At 37.2% G+C, this 14,775-nt stretch overlaps 1 protein-coding gene across 4 annotated transcripts in view; it reads right to left on the bottom strand.

Moving 5' to 3' along the window:
- Positions 1-14,775, bottom strand: part of DNAH12 (dynein axonemal heavy chain 12) — a 221,501-nt gene that overhangs the window by 94,043 nt on the left and 112,683 nt on the right. For all 4 annotated transcript variants that reach the window (XM_059161254.1, XM_059161256.1, XM_059161257.1 and 1 more), the window contains 6 exons: positions 11,190-11,328; positions 9,565-9,731; positions 6,367-6,622; positions 4,059-4,358; positions 3,135-3,313; positions 1,530-1,722 (listed from right to left, as the gene is read on the bottom strand). In XM_059161254.1, the coding sequence (XP_059017237.1) occupies positions 1,530-1,722; positions 3,135-3,313; positions 4,059-4,358; positions 6,367-6,622; positions 9,565-9,731; positions 11,190-11,328 (1,234 nt within the window). The remainder of the gene's footprint in view (positions 1-1,529; positions 1,723-3,134; positions 3,314-4,058; positions 4,359-6,366; positions 6,623-9,564; positions 9,732-11,189; positions 11,329-14,775) is intronic.

Here is a 14,775-nt window from a genome sequence, read left to right on the forward strand (position 1 = left end):
CTTTTTCTCTCTCATATAAAAAAATTTTTTTTAAACATTAAAAAAATCTTAAAACATGCAGCAAAAGCAGAGCTAAGAGGGAAGTTTATAACTGTAAACACTTTACATTAAAAAAGGAAGAAAGATCTCAAATCAACAACCTAACTTTTATACATTGTGGAACTTCAAAAAATGGACAAACTCAAAGCTAGCAGCAGGAAGGAAATAATAAAGATTAGGGCAGAGATAAAGTAGAGAATAAAAAAATCAATAGAAAAGAATCAGTGGAACTTAGAGTTGGGTTTTCTTTCCTTTTTTTTTTTTTTTTTTTAAATCAACAAAATTGACAAAACCTTAGCTAGTTTAGAAAAAAGAGAGAAGGGGCACCTGGGTGGCTCCGTGGGTTAAAGCCTTTGCCTTCACTCAGGTCATGATCCCAGTTCCTGGGATGAAGCCCCCCATGTGGCTCTCTGCTCGGCAGGGAGCCTGCTTCCTCCTCTCTCTCTGCCTGCCTCTCTGCCTACTTGTGATCTCTGTCAAATAAATAAATAAAATCTTAAAAAAAAAAAAAGAAAGAAAGGAAAAAGAGAGAAGATTCAAATAACTAAAATTGCAAATTTAAAAAGGGACATTACAACCCATGTCACAAAAATTAAAAAAGATTATAAGAGAACACTATTAACAATGGTATGCCAACAAATTGTATAACTTGGAATAAATTCTTAAAAACAAATGGAGAAAGTAAAGTACAGAAAGATTTAGTAACATGCCCAAGATAACTGAATCATACAAAGTAGAAATAAAACTGAGTTTGCCTAACTTTAAAGTCCATGTTCTTTCTACTAAAGAAGGCTGCTTTCTCTATCTATTGGTTTCAGTGGTAGAAATGTATAAAAAAATTCCCTCTAAAGTGAGAGGAGAAAAAGAAACACTGCAATTTTTCTACTATGTCTATGTAAACCTTTTAGATATCAGCTTGGATTCTACCATTTCCACCTGCAAGCAAACCGTTCTTCATGCTAACTTTTAGGATGTAGAAATTTAGTATGTGAGGTGAGTACAAGTGAAAAAACCCAGCAATGGCTCTCTATTTTTCATTTCGGATCATCTCCTTTCTGGGTCCTGCAGAACCCTAGGCATGTGAGGACGAAGCCCCAGGCATGCACTCCAGTATTTTATTGGTTACTGGGAAAGCAACTTGGTCCCAAGAAAGCTATTAAGATTGGACAACATGAACATCATCATCATTGCCAGGGCTCATATGAAAGTCTCCTGGAAAACATACATTTGTCTGAAACAAGACCTCCTTGAACTGAAATAAAGATAGAATCGGCAGCAGCAGCGGATAAGACAAGTTATAAATCCTGCTCTGCTGTGCATACCTTCCCCACAAGATAACGTATGAAAAGCACTTGGGGGTCAGCATGCACAGTAACTGCTCATGGGTAACACTGTTCTCATCCCCAATGCATTCAGCACGCAGCTGTATGGCTTGGCTCTCTTCATGGCACTGATATTATTTTAGACACTAGGGTTCATCCTAATTTTACCTTCAGATCCTCTCTCCACTCATTCATTCCATAGCTTTTAGAAACCTCTGGTTGGAAAATCTGCATTTTTGCCATAGATGTAGCCAGACGAGTTAAAGATTGACGACCACTGCCTCCAAGTCCAACAAGCAGAGCATTTCCACCAGACTGCTTTAGAATTCGACATATTCGTGATAAATGTTCCAATACATACCTACGAAATACCAATACTATTATACTTGAAAATAGGAATGCAAGTGTATATTTACATGCAATTATTATTTTATATTCTTGGAAGGACGGACTTTGTTCTCCTGTATGTTATCCCAATTTTAAAGGGGTAATCACCAAAAAGTATGGTTTTTCAAAAGAATTTAGAATTGGATCATTTGATGCAAAGGAAAACTAAGACACAACTTCAGGAAATGTAATATATAAATTATAAATTTATATATTACATTTCCTGAAGTTGTGTCTTAGTTTTCCTTTGCAAACTCAACACCCAAAGAACAAATAATCCAATCAAGAAATGGGCAGAAGACATGAACAGACATTTCTGCAAAGAAGACATCCAGATGGCCAACAGACACATGAAAAAGTGCTCCATATCACTTGGCATCAGGGAAATACAAATCAAAACCACAATGAGATATCACCTCACACCAGTCAGAATGGCTAAAATCAACAAGTCAGGAAATGACAGATGCTGGCGAGGATGCGGAGAAAGGGGAACCCTCCTACACTGTTGGTGGGAATATAAATTATAAAAATAAGATGAAATTTTAAGTACTTATACTGGAAGCACATTCCTGCTTTTACTAAAAACATTTTTTTCAGTCTTTTAATATTGGGCTTTATAGGTGAAAAACAGAAAATCAGGTCTTTACAAAATTAGAAATTTCAGTAAAGACAGCCCGACTCACTAGTAATTAGGGGAATTAAAATTGGAGTCACAGTGGGATAACATTCCACTCACGTTTAGACTGGCAATACTTATCACACCTGGCAATTCTAAGTGTCGGCAAGGGTGAGGGGCAATAGGAGCTCTTAAATAATCATTTCTGAAGACATTTCAGCCAAACTTAGGAAAGTAGAAGGTGAAGATGGTATTGTTACACACCATGACAGAATAATTCCACTTTTAGGAATATAGCCTACAGACATTCTAACACGTGTACCCAAAGAGACATGAGTATTCAAATCTTTTTTTGTAATTGCAAAAACCAGAAGTCCCCTAAAAGTCTGTCTGTCTCAGAAAAACAACTACATTGTGTTAGTAGCAAAAATTCATTTTTTTTGGTGACTCTCACAAACAACAGAGAATAAAGTTGAAGAATACATGCAAAAATAGAACTGTGCATATATATGTTTTGGAACATACATGGTAGTAAAGTCCAAAGAAGCACGCGAGCTTCTTTTTACTACTGAGGATATGATGGGGACGCTGCAGTCGGAGAGGCTAAACAAGGGGCTTCAAATAAATTGCTAATATTTTATGTCTTCAGCTAAGTGATCAGTACAGGGTTATTCACTACATTTTTCTTTATGCTTTTTGGCACATTTTAAATATTTCACAGAAAAATTGTACAAATAGCAATTTCTACCATCAGTACCAAATGTAGGTACCTAAAAATGACAAGATTCATTCTTGTTTTGTGAGTTTGATTATACTCATCTAAGCATTGGTCCACAACATCACTAAAATGATGAATATTTGGAATTTCAACATAAACTCTTTCGTCTCCTTCAAGGTCAGGATTCATATAATCGCCAAACATGAGATTTCTCAAGTTCTCTTCAGTTATCTATGGAATAGAAATCAACAAGTTACAAAATTTATATTTTATAAATTTAAGAAAACGTTAAATAAAATTTTGTTTTGTCCAGGTTATAGGATGATTGTCAATTAAATAATTCTTTTAAACATTAAGATAGTAGACAACATATTGTGAAATTAATACCTGAAGTTACATTGTATCCACCAAAAATAAAAAGAACAGAAATTTTTCTGTCCTATAAATTTCCCCTCCAGGGACTGGAAAAGTCATTCTGAGTGAGTAGTTACTAAGGGATGGTCACCGTGTTAAGCACTTTTCACTCATTATATCATTCAATCCCTATCATATACGGTTTTATTCTTTTTTTTAAAGATTTTATTTATTTATTTGAGAGTGAGATAGAGAGCAACAGTGAGAGCAAGTGGGAGGGTGTGGGGGGTGGAGAGAGACAAGCAAACTGCGCTGAGGGCAGAGCCCAACTTGGGGCTGATCTCAGGACCAGAGATCATGACCTGAGCCAAAATCAAGAGTGGGGTTGCTCAAGCACTGAGCCACCCGGGCGCCCCATGGTTTTATTCTTTAAATAACTTCTGCATTACCTACATAATTTCTCTGAAGACAAATCTTCTCAAAGTAAATACCTATCGATGTGGAAAGTTTAAAAAAATATGATTGTTATGAAACAACTGCATTTTTTTAAAAGATAAGTCGATTGTAATAACCCATGCTATTGTGCCATTTTAATTTGTTTAGAATCCCTAAATATACTCACTGGGGTGTTCTCCTTCCTCAAATGTGAAAAGATACCATCAAATGATTCTTTAAAATGGTCCTTTACCACAGCTTTGATTAAATCAAACAGCCAGTATCGATCATGGTCATTAACGAGGCGGTCGTAAAACACGCGGAGAACCTCGTGCACGAAGAGGCGGATCATGGTGTGCTTGCTCTGCACAGCCTCCTTCTCAATCAGTAAGCAGCCCTGGATGACGCGGGAAAAATCCCGCAAGTTGAAAGTGTAATGAGACTTCGTGGGAGTGGGCAAAAGATTTTCCATGGATCGTTTATATATCTGAATAAGAAAAAAGCAACAAAGCAAAAATAAAATGATTATAATAAGCAAAGTCATGTAACAAACAGTATCTTCTATACAATAATTAATTTATCAGATTATATTGGTTTGGAAAATTGTATAGTACCAAGTCTAGCATGACATTTAGCTTTTTATTTTGGTTTATAAGAGACATTATGAAGTTGAGGGAACTTAAAATTACCAGATTCCATCCAAGCCCCAAAAGGGACAATGCTTTTATCTCCCAGTTATTATAGTTTTTCCATTTAATATTGAATGACCTGGGATTAAGTAATCAGCAAAAACTTTAGTAGAAAGTGAAACCAAGATAACTCATTCAGAAGCATTCCAAATGAAGGGGTGGATGAAACAATTTCCTTTTGACTACCCTTGACTTAAAACAAATTGATGTATTCCCTTCCTTCCCTTCACTCCTATTTTCTCTTTGCCGCTTCTTCATCGTACTTGGCTATCATACAGAAATAAAATACGATTTTACTATATGCTGAATTTACCAAATAAAGTTTAATGTTTAAAGGAAGGTAAATTAAATCTTTTATAATATAGCCCCCCTGCAAAAAACAAAACAAAACAAAACCCAAGTAAAATTATTTTTTATTTATCTGTGTCCTATGATTCATCCCCCTCCCCCACCCATAGCTTCCACATGGTGGGTCTCAAATACTTCAAAGAAAAAAAAAATCCTTTCTGATCCCATTCTGCCTGACCAACTCCCTTCTTTTTCCAGGAGATACCCAAAATACATAAATCATATATTTTTTAAAGACTTTATTTATTTGACAGAGGGAGATCACAAATAGGCAGAGAGGCAGGCAGAGACAGAGTAAGGGAAGCAGGCCCCCTGCTGAGCAGAGAGCCCGACGTGGGACTCGATCCTAGGACCCTGAGATCATGACCTGAGCCGAAGGCAGCGGCTTAACCCACTGAGCCACCCAGGCACCCGCATAAATCATATTTTATAAATAGAAGCACTTTTCTGGTATCAAAATAAGTATTGTAATTTGAACGCACTATTACTTTGCTCATAGTTTCTCTATTTTAACAGCACAAATTTTCTCTTTTTAACAGCACAAACAGAACAAGGGGGGACACTTTAGACAGACACAGTGCTCTTAGAAACCAATGGGATGAGTCTAGGAATTTTTGTTCTTCTTGTGGCACTGATCCCACAGTTAACCCACTTCATCAAGGGCTCCAGAAAAGCTTAGTTTAGTAACACCATCATTCACTTACCTTAGATACAGTTTTTCCTTTTACCATTAGTGATGAGGCTAGCTCTGGCCTCCGAGACCTGGCAGATAACACACCCTGAATAAGGCAAAGCCATTGGGCCATCTTGTGTTCTGTTCTCACCCCTCTATTTCTAATTTCACTGCTACTCCTACTAAATTATCTGGTATGGCTTTAAAAAAAAGTATGTATTCATAAGCTGCAGAAGTTTGTTTGTTTGTTTCTTTCTTTCTTCCCTCCTTTCTTTTGTAGACTCCACACCCAACGTGGGGCTCAAGCTTATGACCCCAGGATCAAGAGTCACATGTTCTACCAAGTAAGCCAGCCAGAAGACCCTTTCTCTTTTTAAAGACAAACATGAAGAATGGAAGGAGAGAGACAATTAATGAACACCAGGAGAGAAACCTAACAATTAGGAAAACCCTTACAGTGTGGCAGATACTGACTCTACATGATTTCCTTGGAACTACACTGTGAAATAGGTGCTATCTCTCATTTTAATGGTTAAAAAACTGAGTTTCTGGAAGGTCAAATTACTTTCTCTAGGCCACATGGCTAGGAAATAGCAGTCAAGGTTCAAACCCAGTTAGAGTTCTTGATTTCAAAACCCATGATCTTCTGTTCTCACACCTTCTTAACAGCTTCTCTGACACTGAAGACCAAAATAAATGGCTAAGGGGAAAAAATGATTAAAAAACAAAAAAGAACGGGAAAAATGTGCAATAGTAAAATATTTTGTATCACAGTATTTGCTCACCTCCATTGTCCCACTGACAATCTGGTTCCCAACTGAGAAGTACTCTGGAGGAAATTCATGAGTCCTCAGGTAGAATGTTACAATTGATGAGAAGATTCGCACCATAGTTTCGTCACTGAAGGTATTAATAGAGCAGATGTTGAAATGTCGAATAAACCGGGGAGTGACTGGATTTCTTCCACCACCTGGAGGGCCCATGGCAGCAATCAGCTGGATGTCAACCAGGGTGATCTTACTTGTGTCCTTAAGGTCATACCTCGAAAGCACATAAAAATATCAAAGCCATTAGTTATAAGCCAATAGGATGGGATGAATTGTAGAACTGCCTAGAAACTTAATCTGATTTTAGCTTCTCTAAAAGAAAGAGTCTGAGAAAATGCTTAGAATAGAAAAATTAAAAATATATTTTATTTTTTTAAATTGAGGTATAATTGATGTAAGATTAGTTTTGGGTATATAACATAATGACTCGATATTTGTATGTGAAAAGATCATCACAGTAATTCCACTTCACATCTATCACGTTATATAGTGACAAAATTTTCTTCTTTTGATGAGAACTTTCAAAATTCACTCTCCTAGATACGTTTTAAGATTTTATTTATTTATTTGACAGACAGAGATCACAAGTGGGCTGAGAAACAGGCAGAGAGAAAGGAGGAAGCAGGCTCCCTGCCGAGCAGAGAGCCCAATGCAGGGCTCGATCCCAGGACCCTGGGATCATGACCTGAGCCAAAGGCAGAGGCTTTAACCCACTGAGCCACCCAGGCGCCCCTCCTAGATACTTCTGAATATGCAATATAGTATTAACTGTAACCACCATGTTGTACACTACATCGCTATGGCTTATTCGTTTTGAATTGGAAATTTATACCATTTGACCCCCTTCACCTATTTTACCCACCCCCCAGCCCCTGCCTCAGGCAGTCACCAGTCTGGGGACAGGACGTTTTTCGATTTTGGTGGGGATTTTTTTTTTTACGGGGTGAGGGGTGGGGAATGGAGAGGAGAGAGAGAATCTTAAGCAGGCTCCACACTAGGTGTGGGGCTCAGTCTCACAACCCGGAGATCATGACCTGACCTGAAATCAAGAGTCAGATGTTTAACTGCTTGAGCCACTCAGGTGCCCCTGGACAGAACATTTTTTAAAGTGGCACTCTTATTTCTCTTTCCAGTGACACTGAGTCTGTTGCTCAAATTCTGGGCATCTAGAATGTCCCTTCCTTTTGCCCTTCCCATTCTTTCCTACACTTCTTTCCAACTTGACTTTCTGCTTGTTCTCTCCTCACTCCAAATCCAGAAGCGTGGATGAGAGATTATTCCTGTTTGTAGCTGATAATAGGTAGGTGGACCACATGTCCCATTTTGCCTAGGACAATTCTCCTGGGCTTGTCCAATAATTATTATTACTAATAATTACTGGAGTAATTATTAGTAATACTCCTCTTTTATGTTCATAATTGTTCTAGTTCAAAACAATCATACAGTCATACTACTTACAGTGAAGTCCTGATTTTATTTTTACATCTCAGATCGCCAGAGCACGTAAAAATGTCTAAATAGTATCTATAACACTTTTGTTAAAAAGAGACCCAATGGGGCACAACAAAGCTTGAAAGAAATTTTAATGAGAAAGAAATATATAGGGACATCTGCCTTCAGCTCAGGTCATGATCACAGGGTTCCTGGATTGAGCCCCATGTCAGGACCCCTGCTCAGCAAGAAGTCTGCTTCTCCTTCTCCCTCTGCCTCTCTCAAATAAATAATTAAAAATTTAAAAAGAAAGTAAGAAATATATAAATGGCTCAATTTAGCTGGAACCACTAAGATCAAAAATGTGCTTATTACTGATAGGCCATTAAGTCTTTTAACACTGAAGTTCTTACAAAAAGGGGGCAGGACACATGGGAGAAATCTATATAGTCAGTCTTTACCAGTACCTCTAACAGGAAGTATGAAAATATGACCTGGTTTTGGGCAATAATCTTAATAACTTTCAGAGGGAGCTTGTTAAATAAATTATGGCAGGATCCACACAATTAAATTATATTAGAAGCTTACAAAATAAAAAAATAAAAAGCCAATAGAATGAGATAAACAATATGGACAGGTACAAATAAGTCATAAAACATTGTGTAATAGGAGTCTACTTTTTTAAATAAAAATATGTTTGTATAGAAAGAAAAAAACCTTGAAAGAATAGGGAATACACTATTAACAGTAGTTATCTCCTGAAGGCAGGAGTCCCAGGTATAATAAAGTAATAACAAAAGTAATAACAAAATGAAGGAATAACAAAAATTATTTCTGAAATATGACTTAGCTTCAAAATTAGTCTACTCTTACCTTACATTTAAAAAAATCATGTATACTAGGGAGTAGAAAAGTATATATGAGGAGGAAATGAAGAACTATTAAATCCTAACTAAAAGATACAATGTCTTACATGTTGGTAACTAATTATAGCGTCATAACAATGGGATGGAGCGTGGATGCCTAGGTGGCTCATTCAGTTCAGTATCCACTCTTGATTTTGGTTTAGGTCATGATCTCTTGGGTCATGAGATCTGGCCCTGCACTGGACTCTGCACTCAGCAGGGAGTCTTGTTTAAGTTTCTCTCCCTCTACTTCTCTCCCCTCACAGCACGTGTATACATTCTTTCTCTAAAATAAGTAAATCTTTAAAAAAAAATGGGAATGAAGGGAGAGGAAGAGTTATCTATGGAATTTATGTCAAAACCAAGCTATCTCAAGGGTACAGTACTCCCGAATAGTCACAGAAAATACAGAGAATTTAAAATGGCAGAAACATAGAATGCTGATTATGATTATGGTTGAAGCCTACCCACAAGTTCTCCACTCTGGGAGAATAGTACTTTGAAAGATATAATCGGTAAGTTATTTTCAAGGATTGAAAATAATAGTTAAAAGGAAAGAACTTATTCCATTATTGGATAAATTCATTTCTTATACTGGGTTATTCATCCCAGTAATCTAACTCACACATTCACAGGAAAGAATGTCATAAAAAAGTACAGAAAAGTCTTCCAAAAATTTCTATATAAGAAAATCTGAATAACCATTTTCTTCTATCAGTACCTTGAAAAAATGTATTACTTTGATGTGAGAAACTAAAATTGAAAAAGAGAACAAAAATGATTTCAGCATGGCTAATTAAAACTCCAGTTAAATAGTTACCAGTGCCCACAGTCAAAAAATTGTCGTAGCAATTCAATAGGAGGTTGAGCTCCATATTTCTCCAATGCAGGCATATTCATGTCATCTATAAAAATTACACACTTCTTTCCCATTGGTGGTCCAAAAACTCCTTTGCGTCTTTTATCCAGTCTAGCCATAATAATATTCTAAAATATAAAGAAGAAGAAGAAGAATATTTAAAGCCATTCTAAACACCAGGAGAAAAAGAATTTACAGTCTATATAAGGAAATAATGTCAGGAAGCATTATGTGTGTGTTTACATTTACTCATTTTTAGGGTGATATCAAACCTTTTATTCAATATCAAAGAGCATTTATTGAAATCCTTTTATGCACTCAGAATTGTTATATACAGGGGTGCCTGGGTGTCTGTCTTCAGCTCATATCAGGATCCCAGGGTCTGGGGATCGAACCTTATGTTGAGCTCCCTGCTCAGCAGGGAGCCTGCTTCTCCCTCTCCCTCTGCCCCTCTCTGCACTCATGCACATGCTCTAATAAAAAAAATTCCTTAAAAAATTATTATATACATGCATATTTATATTGCATACAAACACAAAATATTTTCCTTGTTGGATACCCCAACATCTCTATTAACTTTAACTTACTCAACATCTAAAAACCCTGATCTAAATTTGTCAGATTTTGAAATTAAGGGAATTCTACAGGCTTAAAAAACCAGAAATGAGCCCCATAATTCAGGTGAGAATGGACATGAATTTAGGCATGGATGATTAGAATAGTAACTAGAAAAGGTCTCACGTAGAACTTTCAAGTTGGCACAAAGAAGGGCATGAACAACCACATGATTCCTGTCACATAAGGTCATACAACAGTCCATGGCTTGAAAGACCTTTCATGGACAGAGAGTCAGTAAGCAGCAAATGTCCTGAAGGATCGTCTAGGAGAATCTAGAAGAACAATTGAAAGTTCTCACTCTTTTTCTACCCACCCCCCAGTCTCTTCTCCAGTTAAGAAAGCAACTGTGGCTTCTTCTTGGGCTTATAAAAAAGATGACAAAGCTCAATAATCCAGTATTAATGCAAAAATGTTCCCTTGAATGTGGTTCCAACATTACATGCTCTTGGAAATTGTCAGTTAATTGGTGTGTCTTTTATCCTTTGTTTTTTTAAATAGATATGTTTAAAATATACCTCAGGAATTTAATGAATAAAAATGGGAACATAAGATTTTTTAAATGTTCTCTTGAACTTTTGTCATTAAAACTTTTCTTTAAAGATTTTATTTATTTATTTATTTGACAGAGAGAGAGAGAGACAGCAAGAGAGGGAACACAAGCAGGGGGAGTGGGAGAGGGAGAAGCAGACTTCCTGCTGAGCAGGGAGCCTGATGCGGGGCTCGATTCCAGGACCCCAGGATCGTGACCCAAGCCGAAGGCAGACACCTAACAATTGAGCCACCCAGGCTCCCTGTCCTTAAAACTTAAGTTATAATGCCAAAAACAAAGGTTCTGAAATTTCATTTAAACTTATAGAAGACTTACACAGCTGCTTATTTAATATACAAATTTTAAACACTAATCAAATAAGGCAAAAAAAACCCCAAAAATGTTAATTATGGACCCATGTTTCTGGCTTTAAACTAACCTGAACCTGGTTGGCACTGGTCCGTGCAGAGAAATTAACATAAAAAGGGAAATACTGGTCCTTTTCCAAGTGATTCATTAGTTTGTCCTTCACATACACTGATTTTCCTGTACCCGTCGGACCCACGAAAAGCAGTGGCCTTTATGAAAACAATGAACATATCATTAAAAAAGAGAAAAAGCCAGAATACCATTTCTACTACAGAAGGATGAAATTTGTTGAAAACTGAAGTAATGAAATCACCTTCATCTAAAGATTCACATTTTAATCTACCACTGTTATTTCATGTGAGACCGGTGAAAGTGACAATTGGCACACACTTTTACTTCCTTTTACTGAGACTTTAGTAGTAACAAACTATTATCTGGACAGATGTAACATTTCTATACTCCAAAAACACTCATAAGCAAGTAATAACATGTTTTGCTTTTCAGCAAAGAAAGCTAAAGTTTGTCTCCTTAGAAAAGCAATGTATTCACACTTTTTATTTGGAGGTAGAGGCAAGAGGGTGCAGTGTGGAAGAGACAAAAAAGATGACATTAAGACCAGTTTAGGCTGTTTCAGAGTTACCAAAAACTAGGTGACAGAACTAGGTGATAGAACTTTAGAATCTAAAATAGCATTTTAGAATGGCCTTTAGAATCATTTGTCCAAAAGCAAACTCTAAGGAATTCTCCATTCAGTGGGGCCTCAAGGCAGGGCTTCTCATTCCTTTTTTTTTTTTTTTAAGACTTTATTTATTTATTCGACAGACAGAGATCACAAGTAGGCAGAGAAGCAGGCAGAGAAAGAGGAGGAAGCAGGCTCCCCACCAAGCAGAGAGCCCAATGCGGGGCTGGATCCCAGGACCCTGGGATCATGACCTGAGCCAAAGGCAGAGGCTTTAACCCACTGAGCCACCCAGGCGCCCCAGGGCTTCTCATTCTTGAATGATCATAATTAATTTAAAAAGGAAAAAAATCCTCTGAATTTACGATCACAGAACTCTGGGGAATTCCAGTTTAGAAATACTGTTTACTGATTAAAAATGTAATACTGACCCTTTAATGGATAACTTGGCATCACCCAATACACAAAGACAACACAAGTACTGGAGCTAAAACTGAGCACCAGAGGTCATCTAAGTGACCGAAATTATGGTAATACTAATTTTAAAAATTATCATCGAAGTACAAACATAAAATTAAAGTTCTTTTAGAACTACAGTGGCCCCTGAAAGTTCACCTACATGTTTCAGTCTGATTAACAGTTGCCTTATGGAAAGTTACTTATTTAAAAAATTTTTAAAATAAGATACTATGCTGAACTGGGGGCCCAGGGACCAATAGAAGAAATTTTTAGACAGTGTTCAGAGAACCTGCAAACTTGGATGACAAAGGGTTATATACTTACTTTTACTATCTTAACTAAAATGGAGCAATTGTATCAATCGTACCTGTGTCTTTGTCATTAATAGAAATCACAGATATTATTCTAAATATTACAATGGTTACAGATATCTCAAAAATATCACTTACACTTATTATTCCTTTGAAATTACGAAAGGCATCAGACCCACTCATAGACTGTATTAAGGTGTCAGTAAAGCAGCATATGTATTACTACCATAGCTCAAATCTGTTAATCAAGTCAAAAAATGGGCAGAAGACATGAACAAACACTTCTCCAAAGACATACAAATGGTTAACAGACACATGAAAAAATGTTCAACATCATTAGCCATCAGGGAAATTCAAATCAAAACCACATTGAGATACCTTACCTTACCCCAGTTAGAATATAGCAAAAATTGACAAGGTAAGAAACAACAAATGTTGGAGAGAATGTGGAGAAAGGGGAACCCTCTTACATTAATGGTGGAAACGCAAGTTGGTACAGCCACTTTGGAAAATAGTGTGGAGATTCCTCAAAAAGTTAAAAATAGAGCTACCCTATGACCCAGAAACTGCACTACTGGATATTTATCCCAAAGATACAGATGCAGTGAAAAGGGGCACATGCACCCTAATGTTCATAGCAGCAATATCCACAACAGCCAAACTGTGGAAAGAGCTAAGGTGCCCTTCAACAGAAAGAATGGATAAAGAAGATGTGGACCATATACACAATGGAATATTACTCAGCCATCAGAAAGGATGAATACCCAACTTTTGCATCAGCATGGACAGAAATGGAGGAGATTATGCTGAGTGAAATAAGTGAAGCAGAGAAAGTCAATTATCATATGGTTTCACTTATTTGTAGAACATAAGGAATAGCGTGGAGGACATTAGGAGAAGGAAGGGAAAAATGAAGGGAGGGGGAAACCAGAGGGGGGAGATGAGCCATGAGAGACTATGGGGTAGGAGGATGGCGAGCCTCGTGGTGGGTACCAAGGAGGGCACAGATTGCATGGACCACTGGGTGTTAACACACAAACAATGAATCATGGACACTACATCAAAAAACCAATGATGTACCATATGGTGACTAACATAACACAATAAAAAAAAATGGAAGAAAAATGTGTTTAATATTTTAATGTATTTCAATAAGTCCTTTCTTTTGTAACTATTTGTATGTATTCATTTAAAAGCATTATTCTAAAAAATTTTTTAAAAATTTTTAAAAAGCATTATTCTGGCAAATGGTTCATGGCACAGAACCATTGCAAATTCTCAGAATATGCAAGTCCATTCCCTGCCTTTTTCTTTTCAATATTAGCCTCGAAATGAAAAAATGTAACAAATAAGCACTGAGTAATGTACAGAACGGCTGAATAGCTATACTGCACACGGGGAAACTAATATAACACTGTATGGTAACTACACTGGATTTAAAGTGGTTTTTTTTTTTTTTTTAAGATTTTATTTATTGATTTGTCAGAGAGAGAGAGCGAGAGAGAGAGCAAGCACAGGCAGAGTGGCAGGCAGAGTCAGAGGGAGAGGCAGGCTCCCCGCGGAGCAAGGAGCCCGATGTGGGACTCGATCCCAGGAAGCCAGGATCATGACCCAAGCCGAAGGCAGCTGCTCAACCAACTGAGCCACCCAGGTGTCCCGGTTTTTTTTTTTTTAATGTGTGTGTGTGTGTGTGTGTGTGTGTGTTTTATTAAACAAGATAAAATTGTCAGAAAATTCACTAAGAAACAGGTTCTTCTTATTTCTAATATTTATTTATTACTTATTTGACAGAACGAGAGAGCACAACCGGGAGGGGGCAGCAGAGGGAGAGGGAGAAGAGCAGGGAGGTTGATGCAGGGCTTGATCCCAGGCCCCTGGGCTCATGACCTGAGCCAAAGGCAGCTGCTTAACTGACTGAGCCACCCAGGCACCCCAAGAAACAGGTTCTTCATAAAAAACAAATCATGACATTCATGCATATTATATGTTTCTCTAATAACAAGAATGTTATTAGGAAAGCTGGTATGACTATGTCTACAGCACATGCCAGGCTTTTGATCAGTTTCATGTCATCTTTGATGTGCACTTCTAAGTCTGAGATTTCCACTTCATCTTAAGTTATGAAGAACTGGCTTAGGACATACCTGAGAAATGCTAAATGGGAGAATGTGGATCATAGTTGATACTCAGGAGCAATACAAAATATT

This window comes from Mustela lutreola, chromosome 2 (genome assembly GCF_030435805.1).
Source record: "Mustela lutreola isolate mMusLut2 chromosome 2, mMusLut2.pri, whole genome shotgun sequence".
Taxonomy (NCBI): domain Eukaryota; kingdom Metazoa; phylum Chordata; class Mammalia; order Carnivora; family Mustelidae; genus Mustela; species Mustela lutreola.